Source organism: Uloborus diversus, chromosome 10, assembly GCF_026930045.1.
Source record: "Uloborus diversus isolate 005 chromosome 10, Udiv.v.3.1, whole genome shotgun sequence".
NCBI classification, from domain to species: domain Eukaryota; kingdom Metazoa; phylum Arthropoda; class Arachnida; order Araneae; family Uloboridae; genus Uloborus; species Uloborus diversus.
Window position 1 is genome coordinate 56,539,673 of NC_072740.1, and position 17,456 is coordinate 56,557,128.

General features: G+C 30.2%; 1 protein-coding gene across 1 annotated transcript in view; it reads left to right on the forward strand.

Annotated features, from left to right (window-relative positions):
• LOC129231607 (protein phosphatase 1 regulatory subunit 12A-like) overlaps positions 1-17,456 on the forward strand; it is a 209,579-nt gene that overhangs the window by 86,333 nt on the left and 105,790 nt on the right. The window contains exons 5-14 of the mRNA XM_054865972.1: positions 748-892; positions 1,020-1,094; positions 4,050-4,239; positions 4,352-4,411; positions 5,794-5,846; positions 7,914-8,060; positions 11,044-11,093; positions 13,590-13,676; positions 14,472-14,565; positions 15,726-15,929. Of these exons, the coding sequence (XP_054721947.1) occupies positions 748-892; positions 1,020-1,094; positions 4,050-4,239; positions 4,352-4,411; positions 5,794-5,846; positions 7,914-8,060; positions 11,044-11,093; positions 13,590-13,676; positions 14,472-14,565; positions 15,726-15,929 (1,105 nt within the window). The remainder of the gene's footprint in view (positions 1-747; positions 893-1,019; positions 1,095-4,049; positions 4,240-4,351; positions 4,412-5,793; positions 5,847-7,913; positions 8,061-11,043; positions 11,094-13,589; positions 13,677-14,471; positions 14,566-15,725; positions 15,930-17,456) is intronic.

Below are 17,456 nucleotides of genomic sequence, written 5' to 3' on the forward strand. Positions count from 1 at the left end.
TACACAGGTGATTGCAATATTGATATTAGAAAGTGGTTATAAAATGAAAGCAAAATGATCATTTATTACTAGAAAATTAAATGAATGGAGGTTTAAGTACACTACTGAGCCACCTCCAGGCTTAATGTAAGAGGCCATGCAGTAAAGCATTGAGGCATAGCAGTCTTGTAGGATGTCCTATGTCATCTTGTATTACACAGTCACTGTAAACCTGACATTAATTCTATCAAACTCATACACTATCCAATTTATCATATCAAGTGATCCCAGATATGCTCCATTTGTCAGAAATCAGGGTATCACAGAGGCCAGAGAAAGTTATAACGTGGAGAAGAAGTCCCCTGGCACCCTTGCTGTATGTGGCTGATCATTGTCCTGTTTAAAAATGGCTTCTTGGAGCCATTACAAACCTCATACATATATGCCTGGAAACGTAGAACAATGCACATAGAATGCAGGGATTTAAATTCATTTCAAGACTGATAATTTTTGGTTATTACTTCTTGGAAGCAGATTTTTAAATAGACAAGTTTGACTGTTGTGTACTACAAAAACTCTTTAGTTTTTCTTTACCAAACATAAGTGATTTATGTAAGGTTTTTTTTATCAGTTGCTAAAGTCACTGAATGCACCTTGTATGTTTTGTGAAGTGTAAATATTTCTAGAGACTCTTTTTAAGGTAATTTTCACAATGAGTTAGAAATATTAATGAAAGTAAAGTGCAGTACATTTTAAATTCTCTTGCAGTATTCTCATTCAGGCTGGTGCAGATTTAAACGCTCAAGATAATGATGGATGGACACCTCTACATGCTGCTGCTCATTGGGGTCAAAAAGAGGCATGTGCGGTGTTAGCTGACAGTTTGGCTAACATGGATATCCAAAACTTTGCCGTTAGTTGAATGTTTAACCTTATAGTTTGATGAATAATTTAGTTTTGTAGAAAAATTTGTTTATTAATGAACAAAATGTTTTAAATTAGCCACCATTATGATACATTATGCTTTTTTTCTTGAATAGGGTCAAACATGTTTTGATGTTGCTGAACCTGAGTTAGTTAAACTTCTAGAAGAGCTTAAAAAGAAACAGGCATTTGTACGTATTTTGCATGTTTTTTCTTCTTTGTACATATTATTTCTTTGGGAAAAAATACATTCAGTTACAAAAATTAAAATGTTTTCTGATACCTCTTTTTAATTATCCATGTACATTTGTTTGAGAATAGCACCGATATCTGTAAAGATATCAAAGGTTCCTTTCAGAAAATATTCCATAAGTTTTCTGTCATAGTATGTAGGTTTTTCAACTCAATGCAATTCTGTTTGAGAAAAATTTAGAAATTATGTATTGCAAACATAAAATTTCAGGAAAAGTCAAGAAATGCATTGTTAATACTTTTATTTGAGGGATGAACTATTATGCAAGTAGCTTTAAAATATATTTATTGCACCATAACAGCAATTTTGCCTGAATTTGTACCATGCCTGCACCAACTTCAGAATCAGCCCAACTACTGTCCTTGTGTCTTGTACTATGGTTTATAATAATCTAACTTATTAAAGTGCAATTGCTATCACTGCTCCTGGAAACTTAAAGTATCTGCCCTCCTCCTTTTTTAAACTGGCACACTGGATTCATTCTGTAACTCCCTCCCAAATCAGAACATAGTTTTCAATAGCTAAAAGCAAAACTATTTTAGCAATACATGCCAGTTTTGAAATACAGAGAATGCTCAATTTCATTTGGAAACTGCAGGAAATGCCGAATTTTAGCTACGTGAATTTTTCCAGATAGTTTAGAGAGCAAAATTCAATCATATTTGGAACTTGGAGGGGCTGCCAAAAATACTGATAAGTCTGCAAAAAATTGAAAAGTAAAAAATTAATATTATTTTCCCAGCAAAAAAGCAGCAATGGACAAAAATATCAACCACAAAAATGGTTTCTTGAATGCTCCCCTCTTCCTGAGCAAGAATTTTTGTTATCCGAAAATTTTGGGTTGCCGTGTCTGAAAATTTTGGGTCTACATCACATTCTAAAACTGAAAAATTATTAATTTTTTAAAAATCTTTCTTTCAATTGCTTTTGTGTGCATATTTGAAGAGTTTTTATGGGGGAGGGGGGTTAAGTTACCTCATAGTTTTAGTCAATTTCAGTCAGTCTTCAGAAAACTTTATTTGAATTCACTATCACCCCTAACTAAAGACGCTATTGAAATATATATAATTTGCAGAAATTTGCTGAATTTTTAAAGCTTTTGTAAAATAGTTTAATATGGAATAGCATTTCTCAAGACATAATGAATGCATATAACCAAAATTTTAATAATTATTATTAGTAATTTTTTAAAAAGCATTTTGAGGTTAAAAAAGGTTAATAAAATTACATTTTGTTCTGTGTCATTTTGTGGCAAGTATAGATACTTGCTACTGCAATCAAAAGTGCAAGTTTTTACTAGTCGTATGCATGAAGAATAAGTTTTCATTTGCATAGGTTAATGAAATTTATTTGATTAATGTATGATAAGTCAATTGAAGTGCTTATTCCATATTAACTATAATGTAAGTGCATTCATGAAATTTTGTTGACAAACTGGTTTCAGTCTCTTGAAGGCTTAGCCACAGTTAAATCTTATGCCATTCAAATTTTTTGATCGTAAACATGGACCTATTGTATAGTAATTAACTGAATTTTTCCTTTTGTTCTGATTGTAATATGTACTTAAACTTTTTTTTTTAAATTCATGGAGTGGTATTTCATTTTGTTGTTCTTGATATTTATTCAAGCGACAATGCACATTTTAATTAAGCTCTTTTTTTATGGAAAGGAGAGGGGGAAAGGGGGGGGGGATTTTGCTCTATATGTCATGGGTCTTTTAGCATTAATTCTTTTTCTTTCAGGGTTTTTCATTTTGTTCTTACTTTAATGCTAATTTGATTGAAGTTATGTATTTTCAGGGAGGGGAGGTCAAATTTTGTATTTTCCTATACATAATCTGCAGATTATCTGTTAAAAAAGTAAAATAAATGAGGTGCAGATTATACGCTGCCGCAGGTTATCTGTGCATTTCCCTCCTCCTCAACACCAACGCATTAAACCTCAATATTTATGACAGGATTCAATTCACCATTAAAGATCGTTACCCTGCCTATATGTTGTTTATTTTACATAGCTTGAATGTTCGTCTTACGCAATTGAGGCTATATAAAATAAACAACAAACAGTAAAAGAAGAAGCTTTCATATGCACAAGATTAGACCGTTTGCTCCTTTCTTGAATCTTTGTCTTCAAATAATTAACATTCTATAATGACAGTTAAGAGAAGAAATCTTTATTTTTTAGATTATTTTGTTTTTTGGTACGGAATATACTTCAAAAGTTATTACTTCTTCAAGTTTTTAATTTAGTTGCTAAAATTGAATGTTACATCAAAACTTCATTTTTTTTGCATTGTATTATCCGCGTATTATACAAAGATTATTTCTTCTTCACGCCGATTTTAGGACCTGCGGATTATATGCCGTTGCGGACAATATACAGGAAAATACGGTGCTTATAATGAGTATGTAATTAAATCCTTTTTTCTTTGAGCAGGAAGGTGATTTTCATTTTGTTTTTAATCAAGTATAGGTTAAATTAATTTGTCTTCCTTGGTGGGAGTTGGAGCATATAATGGGTAGTTGTTATCATTCAAATAGGGATTTTTTTTTTTACTATGCAAAACATTTTTTTATTTGAAATGCATTTAAAGTGTTGTTCTTATGGGATAAACTTATGAGCCCCCTTAATTACCCCATTCAAAAACACATCAAATGTGAAAGAAAATTTTTCTGCTGTTAGTGGAGAGAAAAAATTGAAGTCTTAAATAAATATCATTTTACGTTTTATTTGAAAACAAAAACATTATTTGTGCTTTAACAGCAAAACTATGCAGTATGACACATTTACTTCAACTTCTGAACTTTTTTCTAAACTCCTTTCTATCAAAAGTAATTTATTGTTCATGCTTTTTTGAAATCAGGAATTAAATTATTGTTCCTAATACTTTCAGATGCAAAAGGAAAGGCCAGAAATACAAGCAATACTTCAGAGAACTAGTACTAGACCACCATTAAAAAGAAGAACTTCTGTTACTCGCATGAGTAATCAAGAAAAAAGCAAATCTGTTATGAAGGATACTAAGTCTGAAAGAGCTCATATTGAGAGCTTAACTCTACCGGAAGAAGAAGAAGAAGAAAGAGGTGAAAAAATGTTTTTTTCTTTTAAATAATGTTCTATATCTAATTATGCTGAAAAAATATAAAACACTCATTGAATTTCAATGTATTAACTATCATGTATTTTACTATTCAGAAAGGAAGCAACATGAGGCATTAGAGCGACTAAGGAAAGATGATGTAATTAAAGTAAAAGGTATCTCTATGTTTGAATTCTTAATTACATTTTCATTTCACAGATGTATTTCAAAGTTTAAATTTTGAAAATCATCCTTGAAGTAAAAATGTATATATTGTGGTATAAATGATGTGTTCTGAAAAAATAACCGAGACATAAGTGCACTAAATCATATATATATATATATATATATATATATATATATATATATATATATATATATATATATATATACATACATATCTTAAAACAGAGGTAGGTGTAATAAAGCGTTGGTCATAGTATAGTGATTGAAATTCAGGTGGTAGTGTGTTTTGAGAATTTGAACTATTGTTTTTGGCTATCCATAGTCATCAGACATCCATGTTTAATTTTTCAAACTCAAATTTAATCTTAGAGTCATGATTTGGTAGTATATGAGTAGTGGGATTTTTGTTTGGAAAGCTGTACATTCTTATGGGCTAGGAAAATGTTAAAGTATTCAAAAAATGATTGTAAATCATATGCTTCCAATGTTAAAAAATTGTTCGGAAAAATCTTCTCTTAAAACTCCATCATCTGCATATTTAAGACAGTCACTGATTACTTTGTTCAGTGAAACCTTGACTGTTTTCGGATGAAGAAAAATATTTTCATCACATTGAAACGATCACAATCATGAAGTGGAGTTGGTTGTTGAAAAAGGAAACATCTCCTGTGTAAGTTGTTAGGCTGATTAAAAATTAACAGTGGAGTTGATTGTGCAATTCCAAAGTTCAATGTTTCAAAATTTTTTAAAAATAATTTTTTTTATGTTTTAAGTGTTTTAATTTGTTTCTCATTTTATTAGTACTTAAATTCTTCAATGAAATTTTCAATTGCTAGATTAGAAAATTTGTCAATTTCATTTATATTCTTCTTCTTTTTTTTTTTTTGGCCACATTCTGCTGCTATTCTAAATTAATGTGTTCAGTTTTCGGGAAACTTAAAATATTTCAATTTTTGAACAAAATTTCTCTTAATATTTGTTCTATGGATCAAAAACTTTTCAGTCTTCATGCTATTTGTAATTTATTGCTAAAAGTTAAAGTAAATGCTTCATAATCAAATTTATGATTTATGAGGAATTACATTAGTCGGTTTCTAATTACTACATCTATGCTGAAAATATTAGTTTTAACTTTTCCCCCGGTGTATTAATGAGTTTCTATTAATTTTTCTTTGCATTTTAAATAAATTAAAAATAAATAAATAAAATAATTATAATAATAAAAAAAATGAAAATTGAGTATTTTAAAATGAAAATTCCAAATAGATTGTGTTTTTAAATAAAAGTTAAAATTTACTGTTTCTTACTTTTGAGAGAAAATTACTAGCTAATTTAGCATTTAAGTTTTTAATAAATGTATTTTTATTTCCAGATATACCTATTCAACCAAAGAAAGTGCCAACCACAGAATCAAAACCAAATGAGGTAAAATTTTATACTGTTACACAGTATGTTTTAAAATAACTAAATCGAGGAAATATTTTACAGTATTTATATAGTTCAATTTTCAGTCTATGATCCATCTGTAAACTATCCAATACAGTTGATTATTGAATTCAATGTTGATCAAAGCTATAGTAAAATTATCCTCAAATATTGTATAGAGTAAAAATAGTAAATTCTGAATCCAAGTTTTATAAATAACATCAATGAAATATGATTTGGATTTCTAACAAGCAGCTTAGTACACATAAAATTGCTGAGAGGAAAATATTCCCTTTTAAAAAAGAAACACATATTTTATAGTAAAATGTATCTTTTGAGTCTCATAGAAGTGGTCCATGACATTGCCTATCCCCCTGGTACAGAAAGTCAATAAATCTTTTCCAAACAGTCTAAAAGTTTTCAGTATCCAAATGTTTTCAGCAGCAATTCTCTTGTTTATAATATGGTACTATTATTAACTTCTGAACACCTTTATTCTGCTATAGTCAACTCTTCAACTTTTTTTTTTACAATTAATTGGCCAAAAAGGAATAAAACAGAAGCAAAAAAAAGAAAGAAAAAAAAATCATCTTGAGGAATGATAAACAATTAATTGTTATGTTTGAAATTGTTTTTTGAATATATTTTACATAATCAATGATATACAGCAATATGCAAATTATGGTCAATAATAGATTTTGTAAAAAGTCATTCAGCCTTTTTAACTCTCAATCCTAGATTTTCCTGGACAAAACATGAACACTTTTATTGTTCTTGTAGCTGTGACCTAATTTGCTTCAATGTTGGTTAGCACAGTGTCAGCAGCCATCCTAATTATCCTTTGTTGTCATAGCTTAAAAGAGCTCAGTTAATTTGTAAAGAAGAAATATGCCTTATCTTCTGTTATGCTCAATTATTTCAAGCAATTTTCTAATATATTCTGAACAACTCTTTCATGATGGATCAGATTTTGATAGGAAGGTGATGCTGAATGTTTATAATCATCTATATTTTTTAAATCTACAATACTACTTCTATTGCATATTGATGATATATTTGCCATGGAAATTCATATGATAACATCCTTTTGCTATGATAGAAGAATGATAGTTGAAAACTAATTCCTAACATTCCTTCCTGATCAGCAAAGAGAAAAAAACTCCTTAACATATAGATTTAAGCAAAATACTGCATTCAAAAAACTAAATTTTCTCAAAAATATTTAGTAATTCCTTTGGTCTGTAGCAAATGGAAAATTGTAGCATATTCCATAATGCCTGTGTACTGTGCGCAGTCTGTACCAGTTGTCATCACTGGTGTAGTTTTTACAGAAAAACCCTCCCTTCTAAATAACGCATTCATGGCCACAATGTGGGGAAGTTAGGGGGCACCACAGCAGTGGGGCCCCAAATGAAGAAAAAAGGGGTTAAAACTTATTTTTGTATGCCTATTGACAAAAAAGGAAGCGCTGACCTGTATTGACTCATTGCAGGATCTGGGAAGGGGGCATCTTAATAAATGTGGAGCCTATGAATGTACTGCTAATGTAGACTAACAAGGTTTTTCTTTTTCTGCTGCAATTTGATGCTTAAGCTTTTAGTTAATTTAAACATTAGTTAGTGTCTAAATCTGTTGTAAAACGGATATGTAACTTTTTTGTCCACCAAATTTTGTTACGCCTACTATGAGAAGACTAGCACAAGATATTTAGTGTTAACTTAAATCTAAATGTACTGAACAAAATCAAAATTTCCTTCATTACAATTGATTTCTAAGTGATGCATGTGTTAATTTCAAAGCATCACTGTTATGAAATGCTTTCTCGTTTGTAAAAATATTAAATTTCAATTTTAAGATTTAACTGCTTGTCCAAAAGTTTTTCTTTCCTAAGGACTTTTTGATTTTAACAATGAAAAATTTTACCTAAAACTTTACTGCATAAAAGTAAAACTTGAATTTTTAGAAGTTACTTCACTTTAATAAGCATGGCAAGATTTTTACTGGTAAAAAGTGTTTTTTTGTTGAGAAATCAAAGCATTGGTTTCTTATACTCTATTTTCATGACAGGATGTTGTTTCAAATGAGGCAGATTTAGAAAACATTCCGTCGTGGAAAAGGTATTTGAGGCGATCCTCTGAAAATCTAGAAAATTTAAATTCTAATTCCGAAGTTGAGGAAGTAATTCTTAGAAGGCCAAAGAAAAGTTCTGACAATGTATGTATTTTTCAAGTTTTTGGTTTTTACAAATTTTGTTGCCTTTTTGATTTTTTTAATTTTTATTTTGTTGTTACATGATAGACTTATCAGATTGTAAATCGTTTGTTTATAAGCTGTTTTTAAAGCACAAAATGCAGTTGTTGATATGTAACATAAGTACAAGCAGTTTATTTGCCACTTTCTGGGCTATGCAATGAAAAACATTTAGGTTTTCAAAAGTACTGATTCACAGTTTTTAGAAGAACTCATATATATATAAGTAGTTTCATATATTGCAGTACATCTCTGTTTTGAGATTTTAAAAAATATTGAATGCATCGAAATTGCAAATTAATCCGAAAGATTTTTTAATAAAATATTGCATGTTTAGAAAGTGAGGTTTAAAAATTTTCAATTATTTTATTGCTGTTTTTTTTCTTTTAATTATCATTTGATTTCTAATCAATTTTCTTAGAAAAATCTAAGTGATTTTTAAAAAAAAGTTCAGTCATAAAATCTAAAGCATAAGTTCAGTATAAAAATAATGTAAATAATATCTAACTGGAATCTATTCAAAACCAATGCAATATTTTAGCCATTCTTTCCATTCGAATTTTTTATGAAATATCCAGTTCAGGTGTTCTGTCAAACAATATTTTTTTGAAAGTTTACTTTTGCTATCTCAAATTTCATGTCCCACTGTGCTGTAATATACACCGAATTTTCTACATTATACATTAAAAAATTACATAATTTACTACATGAATTTAATGTGCAATTATACGTAGTTACAAAAATTACATTATGGAAAAATGGACACTTAAATTAATTATTTTCATTTTGATCACTTTAGTGGTGTAGAAAAAATATTACATGAAAGAAGAGAAAAAGGTGGTTCTACACACATTTCCAAATACTCAAATGTTATTTTTTCTCTCCTAATAAAACTACTATGTACTGCTTCATTGGTGATTCCAAACTCTGTCTAACAAATTGAAAAATGCTTGGTTTATCTTTTATTGTATTGACAAAATATTAAATCATGCAAGCTACAATTAGAAACTAGTATAGCTAACATTGATGATAGACCTTAAAAATCAATCTAATTTCATTCAGATTCTTGAATGTCTGAAAGTATAATTGTGCATTTGTTAAAAGTAGTTTAAGACTTTTCTTTGCTAATTCTTTTAAGCAAAATAATTACTTGATATCCTTATTGAACTTTGGAAGCAGTATTGTTTGCTCTTAAAACTCAAAAATTTTATTCCTATCTCATTCCTTTTCTTTAATTGTACATCTCTTTTATCATATGTAACAACTGCATGAATATTGTCTCTTAAATTCATTTGTTACTGATTTTGTTCTTATCTTGTCAATTTGTTCTGTATCTGAAGTGGAATCAGTGTTAAGTCACTTCTGAGAGGTCGCATTAATGTGAAAGTTTTTCCTGGCTTCCAAATAATAAAATATGAATTTTTATTGTGAATCAGAATTACAATAAAAATGTATTGCTTGTTAAGTGTACATTCTTTTTAAATAATTAAGTCAAATGGTGTAAGACTTTACTATAAAATAATTTGACCCTAAAAAAGAACAAATTGAAACAACTTCAATTAATAAAAGGCTAACTAAAGAAGCTGCCAGAAAAGAAAAGAGAAAGAAAAAGAAAAAAAAAAGTGCTGAGAGATGCTGCTAAATGTCAGAAGATTGTTTAGTGTTTGAATGACTGGAAAAATTCCTCTTGTAAATCTAGCTCCAAAATTTGTTAGCTTTCAATATAATGCTTTGGGTGAACTCATTCTAGAACTTCTTAAATTTTGAGAAGAAACAGATTCCTTTAATGCACTGATGAACTGCTACCACATCAATGAAGGTACATTAATTGTAATACTGTTCACATATGATCAAAAAAAAAAAAAAAAAAAGCATACTGAAAAAGTGAAGCCATGTAATAATGATAATTATTTTGCCAATTATGTTCAAAAGATTTCTTTGTTGAAAGTTTTCTTCCTTTTAAATATTTGCTATCTTTTCACCCCTAGATAGTAGATAAAATCTTTTCAAAACACAAATAGATGTAAATTATCATATTTAGACTTCTATATGTGTTAAGAAGCCTAAGAGGCAAAATTGTGTGTTATAAAACAAGTAAACTATGAGAATGAATGATTCCCTTACATATTTTAATCATAAGAAATATTTAATGACACTTTTTCATGGGGTTCAAAAACATTAAATTTTCCCCGACTAATCAACATTGTTTTTGCATCTTATCCAATCCCATTTAAACTTTTGTTCTGTTGGATTATATTTTTAAATCATAAAATATTATTTTCTAGCTGCAATAGACTCCCTAAGTTTTTTTTTTTTTTGTATTGAGTAATGGACTCTAAAGTAATGACATGACACTTGAACTTTAACCTATGTCTAATTCAAATGGAAAATTGCTTTTCTGAAATGTACATTTGTGTGTGTGTGTGTGAAAGGAATGAGTAGATGAATTGCTATGAAATTGTAGATATAGAAAAAAGAAAAGAATAAATAATAAACAATAGTTGTCTTTAATAAAGTTAAAGTAAAGAAAACTTTCAGTTGCTCAGAAGGTTTTTGAGCCAATAATTTTTTTTAATTTTAGAAAGGGTTTGTTTTTATGATTACAATCTTTATAGAGGATATTTTTTACAACTTTTGTAAAAAATTACTTTTTGATCATGAATTTTTTAAAATGTTTTATTTGAAACCTACAACCTCTCATACACAGTGCCATAAGCAAATCTTCATTTTTGTAGCCACTTTAAATATTTTCTAGAAAGGGAAAAAATATTGTTTGCTTCTTCGAGTGTCTTAACTTTCTTTGAAATGAAATTTTTCTGCTTGCCATGCTTTTTTCTGTTGTATGGTGTTTTTGTGCTCATTGAGTTGATTAACCGTCTGATGAGGTTTCACTTTTTGTCAATAATCCGATGTCAATTAATGCATGTTTGGTTATATTTCATTTTAGATATTTGATAAAACGAGTAGTTCACTTGAAAATGAAGCAAGTAACGATGGGTAAGTTCACTTGTTAGTAATTTATTGATGACACTATGCTGAATTTTTAAATTCGTATTTTAAAAGTTATATTTGCATTCCTAAACACAAATATTCCCAGAGCAGAATTGCTAAACTCATAAATGAAAAATCAGGGCACTTGTTTAAAAAATTGGGAGATTTTTCCTGCAAAATTCAGTTGAACTTGATTAATACGAAATGTCAAAAATCAACGAATTTGTGCGTATTGGCAATTATTCGTAACAACCGTAAATGAGTTATGCTTTTAGAAAATGAAGAAATGCCTACCAATGTTTAAAATGTATTACTACTAGTACACACATTGTCGTCTAACTTTTAGTACATTCAGAAAAAAAATCACTCATTTTTTTATAAATGAATGTTTTTGGAAAATATTGAAGATGAAAGATGATAATCGACAATCGCGAAATAGGTTGTAATTTACAATTGAAGCTGAACAGTTTTTTCTCTGATTAAATTGAAATGTCCACAGGTAAATAAATGTACGAGCTTTATTCTCTATGCAAGATGTTTAATATTTTCTTCTCGATACACAACAAGACTTCTACCTAAGAAAACGATGAATTATTTCTGAAAAAGAAAATTAAAATATTTAGCAAGTAAAGAGGTCAGACTTCTTGTTCACCTTAGCCGAGACTGAACTTAATATGCATATGATACGTGAAATTTTCAATGTAATTAGATAGTAAACCAAACTTAACAAGCAAAATGTTTGTTTTATCTGTGATTTCGCATTAAACATCATCGTATTAAGAGAGTTCAACTGCATACTGACTTTTCTGTGTGAAAGACAAACAACTTATGTGATAAATACTTAAATGAACCATTTAAGTTTCTTTCTTTTTTTAAAAATTGTTTCCAAAAATAAGATAACTTTGATGAGCAATTTAGAATTCAAATTCATTACTTAAGTTCAAAACTAGTCATAAGTATTACAAGATTTGTTTTTTCATTAATTTATGCTATTTTTTGATGCATTGTTTTTACTAAACATTAGCTTTTTTGAAGAACTAGTTGTTTTAGAAAACACTTTACTGGACTGCATATGAGATAAAGCATGCATTTTTTTACATTCACATTTTTATTACATTTAAAAAATTGGCCTTTGTATGGTAAATTTTAAATAACAGATGTGTAAAGAAACAATATTAATTTCAAAGGTTCTTGCTGCCTCTAAATATAGCTACTACCACTGCCTTAAAATTATATACAACCTGAGGCACCAAATTTCAAAAAATCTCAGGTGGATAAGTTGCCATATTGAAAAGCAATGGTGATTAAGAATAAACAGGGGCATATTCACAGTTGGGGGACCAGACCACCAAATGCAATGTACAAAAAATTGTAAAAGAGATCTTTGGTTAATTTCAAGAAAATGTACTAAAAGCTGTAAAGGAATGTAGTTAATCATAAATGGTATCAGAAATAGCACTTTAGATATTTGTATTTTAATAAAATGTTTTAGCAATTAACCATTTTTTACCTTTTTTTCAAACTTTGAAGCTCGTTTCCCGGTAGATAAACTTTAAATAAATAAAAAAAAAAAAAAAAAAATAGAAATGAGATTTTCTGTTGCAAATACATTATATCCTAAATATGCTAGTCAATGTTTACAAAAAAAAAGGACTTACCCTAGTGTGGACTCACTCATAAAGAAACTAAAAATTCACTAGAAAGTCAGGAAGAGCCACACTGGCTCCTTCAGTCTTTCTATGCATGTGATCACAAATGAAAATTGAGGAATTTTGGAAATCTTCATTTACAAGATTTCCACTACTCCTTCATTTCCCATTTTTAAAAATCTTTCCTTCAGCATCCCACCTTTAGCATTTCTTGAATGCAGTTAGTTCTCTTTGTGGTTTTTCATGCCTTTTAAGTTAAAGTACCTTTTCAGGTTTCTGATAGTCTGTAGCTGTATATTTTCTTTCTTATCATTTGCCCTACTTTTGTGGTGAGCCTTTCTTCTGCACTGATTTGAAGGCTTTGATAGCCTCAAGATAGCTGTTTGTAAATTTTATGTCTTTTGTCTTTTTCATTTGTATTTGAAAGTGTACTTTTGAGACAGGAAATCATCATATATAACAATGATAATAACTCTTCAGATTCATGTATTGGTAAAAACTCCAGCAAGTATGGAAAGAGTACAATAAGTGAAAAATGAATTATTTTTAATTTTAAAATAACTTTCTTCTCTTCAACTTTATGCAATAATTTTTTTTTCAGAAAAAAACGTTAATTTTACAGTATATTTCTTTAAATGTGTAACATATATTACCGGGAAACCCTATCTTACATGCCAATAAATACAGCATTGACATTTGTATTGATTCATAATAATCTAATGTTAAGGAAAAAACATGCACAGTAGATTCCTATCTAATGCATTTTTTGTTTATATTTTTGCTTTGCTTTTTATAGTATGTAGTTATTAACAAACATTAGTATAGTTTCTGTGCTTCCCTCCTCCCTTTCCAGCATAGCATATAGTGAATCAAGTAGTGTTCCTACTACCCCTTCAACCCCTTCAGATTCATACTCAGAATCTCAATTGCAAGATAAGCGGTAAGTTTTGTTTTTTCTTATGTATTCCTTCTATTGATTTTGAATAGATTGCATTGAAATTTATTTGCATGCTTTCTTTACTATATTTTATTTTGCTTGAAATTTTATTATTACGTTTTATTTGAGAGTTTTCGTTAGTATACTAATAAATATAAATAATTTGAATAAATTTATACTGTCCTGGAAAGAAAGATGCATTTTCAAATTTGGATAATATTTCAGCAGAGACACATGAAACTTATCAATTTATCAAGATTAATGCAATCTACATAATGTCATGATTTTCATTCCTAGAAAAAAAAAGGTGTCTTAAAAAAATTCCAACAATATTTGCTGTAACCTTTTTACACTATATTGTTTTGTATTGTATATTGTCCTTAATCATACATTAGATTTAAAAAAAAAAGAAAATTAACTTATAGGGGGTTATGTTATAGCACAATGGCAAAACATATCCCATATTTTAATGCTAAGAATATTTGATGTAGAACAAGATATTAAAGTAACTACAGTAAAATCCCTCTAATGCAGACACTAACCGGACAAAATTTTTGTCCGCAATAGAGAGGTGTCTGCAGGACAGGGGTTTAATAATGTTATTTGCATTGGAACTAGGGAATTAAAAACTATCCACATAAGAGGGGTGTCCGCCTTTGAAGGGTGTCCGTTAGGAGGGGTTTTACTGTACTTGTTCTGGTTATTGTAAAATATTTCTTTTTATGAAATCAAGCCAATCATTTTGTTCTTAAATTTCCCCATTGCTTTTTCTTTGAACTTTTGAATGATTTTTTCCAGGAGAGCTTTCATTATTCCTGTCAGAGATGAGGAATCAGAGAGTCAACGGAAAGCACATGCTAAAAGAGTGCGAGAAACTCGCCGGTCAACACAAGTAATTTCCTTGTTCCGGTTTTTCTTTCTCAATTATTTTGTATAGTTGAGATTGTTTATTCTTATTTTATAATAATATAATTATTAATCAGAGTTAGAAATCAGTAAAAAATTCAACTGGTCCTTCTTACCAGTCAGCATGAGTAATGTACTTGTGCGCAGACAACATCACTGGTCTGCTTTAAATTTAACACTAAATATGACTGCACCTAAAGCTATTTACTTTATGATTACATTTATTAAGTTAATGTTTAAGTTTTAAATACAGTACAGCACTGTTTATACATTTTGCTTCTATATGTTTTTATCAGTTATAAGTTTTTCAAATTGGTCCCCACAGATTCTAATACACATTAACGTATTCCTATTATATGTTTTTTCGTTTATACGCTCTTTTCATGCAGTCCCTAAAAAAAAGCATAAACGGTGCTTCACTGTATAACTTGTTACATTTTCAGCTAATTGATAAAACATTGAATAGATAACTGTTAATATAGAGATATATAATAGAGTATAAATATAGAGATATAGTTAAATGTGCGAAAGTACTGTACAGCAAAAAAAAGTTCAAAATGGTAAACATAATATTAAGTAACAATGCAAACGCTTAACATTAAATAGCAATGTGAAACAAATAAGAAAAAAGTAAAGCATTTTTCTACCACTGAAGATTTTTTGCAATGTTTGGCAATAAACATTTAAATCTGGTATCTTAAATAGACTAGTGTACAGTATGAAAACCAATTTCCTTAAGCAGTTCTTAAAATAGGTTACCAAAGGTTTTAAGAATTTAAATTTACCATTTTTGCTTAGTTTGTTTGTTATTCCCTCCCCCCCCCCAAGTGTGATAAATAATGAGTAAAATGTGGATTTGCGATTTAAAATTATGTAAAGCTATTTGAAAAAAAAAGGGTTTATTGTCAAAAAAGTCAACCAGTGGTTTTGGTAATAAATAGCCAAACAACGTCTAGGCTAATGCTTTGTAATTTTTTCTAGCCATGTATGATCAGAACTCGTGAACCTCTAATTATTTTTTCATGGTTGTCCCAGGCAGGTTTCACTGGTCTGGGATCAGTGATCCAGCAGTAATTTCAGACTCTGATTAATTATTTTCTGGATTTGATTTAAATTTCTGCTCTTAATTTATTGAAATTATTCTAGGGTGTTTTGCTGGAAGATATAAAATCTGCTGAGCTTCAGTACTTAATTAATACACAGCGTGAAGCTGCAAAAAGACAAGCAGATGAAGTTGAACCAGCTGTAGTTGACAGCAATAAAACATCTACAGAAATACCAACTGTTAAAGACAATTCCAATCATGAGTCTTCAAGAAAAAATCGTCGACAAGAGCTTCAAGATTCTAAAGTAAGTTTATAGTCTCTCCTAAAAATATATACATAGTCATCAGGAAAAGTAGTTTTTATGCTGATATGAAGCTTATTGATTACATTTTTTGTAATAGGGTGGTCCTTATTATGTAAGTAAAAAATGAGTTTCATATTTTTATAAAGTAAACATGATTTTTGAAATACAAAGTAAAAGCTATAAAGAAATAACTTTTGAATTGGGGACAAAAAATGAAGATTCTATGTACAGGGTGTGACATATCAACCGCACAATGTACAGAATTTGTCCGGAAAGTAATGAGCCTCATTTTTTAAAAAATACTTTTAATGATCAGATTCTTACAAATACTTAAAAATCTTCAAAGTACGACCCTTCTGCGTCGATACACTTTTGCCAGCGCGATTTCCATGAATTGAAGGCTCCCTGGAAGTCCTCGACCGATAAGCTCTTTAGAAGTGACTTGCAGTAGACTGGATGGTTTCCACGGTGTCCCAATGTTTCCCCTTCAGCTCTCGTTTCAGTTTGGGAAACAAAAAAAAGTCGGCCGGGGCCAAGTCGGGACTGTAGGGTGGCTGGGGAAGCGCGTCGACGCGAATTTTGGTCAAGTAGGAGGTCACAACAAAGCTGGTGTGAGACGGTGCATTGTCATGATGGAGTTTCCAACAATTTTTGATCTCCTTTCGGACGCGGGTGACGCAGTTATTCAGCCGTTGAAGCACTTCTTTGTAGAACTGACCCGTAACAGTCTTGCCAGGTGGGACGAACTCGTGATGCACTACTCCTTTAACATCGAAGAAGACAATGAGCATTGATTTCACGCGTGACTTGCTCATTCGAGCTTTTTTCTGGCGAGGCGACGCCGTGGTGTGCCATTCCGCACGCTGTCTTTTCGTTTCTGGGTCGTACTCAAATATCCATGACTCATTTCCAGTGATGACGTTGTCCAAAAAATTAGGGTTGTCCCTACACATTTTTTTCATCTCCTTGGAGACTTCCAAGCGATGCGTTTTTTGAGCATCGGTCAAAACTTTGGGCACAAGTTTTGCGCAAATCTTTCGCATGCCCAATTCTTCCGACACAATCTCATGGACAATTGTTTTCGGCAAGTTCAACGAGTCTGACAACAAACGAACACTCATTCGGCGGTCTGAGTTCAACAATTCGCGCACACAACTCACATTGTTGTCCGTTTTCGAGGTTGAAGGGCGTCCAGACCGGGCCTCATCGGTGACATCCTCACGACCCTCTTTGAAAGCTTTGTGCCACTTTTTTGCCTGCGAATAGGACATGCAAGCCTCCCCGTAACCCTCCTGAATCATATCGAAGGTTTCCTTGGCAGTTTTGTTCACTTTGACACAAAATTTTATCGCGTAGCGTTGTTCATGATAGACATAGTATGTCAATCTAAGTGAAGGTTTATTATCATTTTGTATGTTAGATAACATTTTACACATTTGCAGTTTTCATATCATTGTTCCTTAACGAACGCTAGAATCCGTGACGTAACTAGTCTTGGAATAGAGAACGGCACGTGTAGTGGGCGTT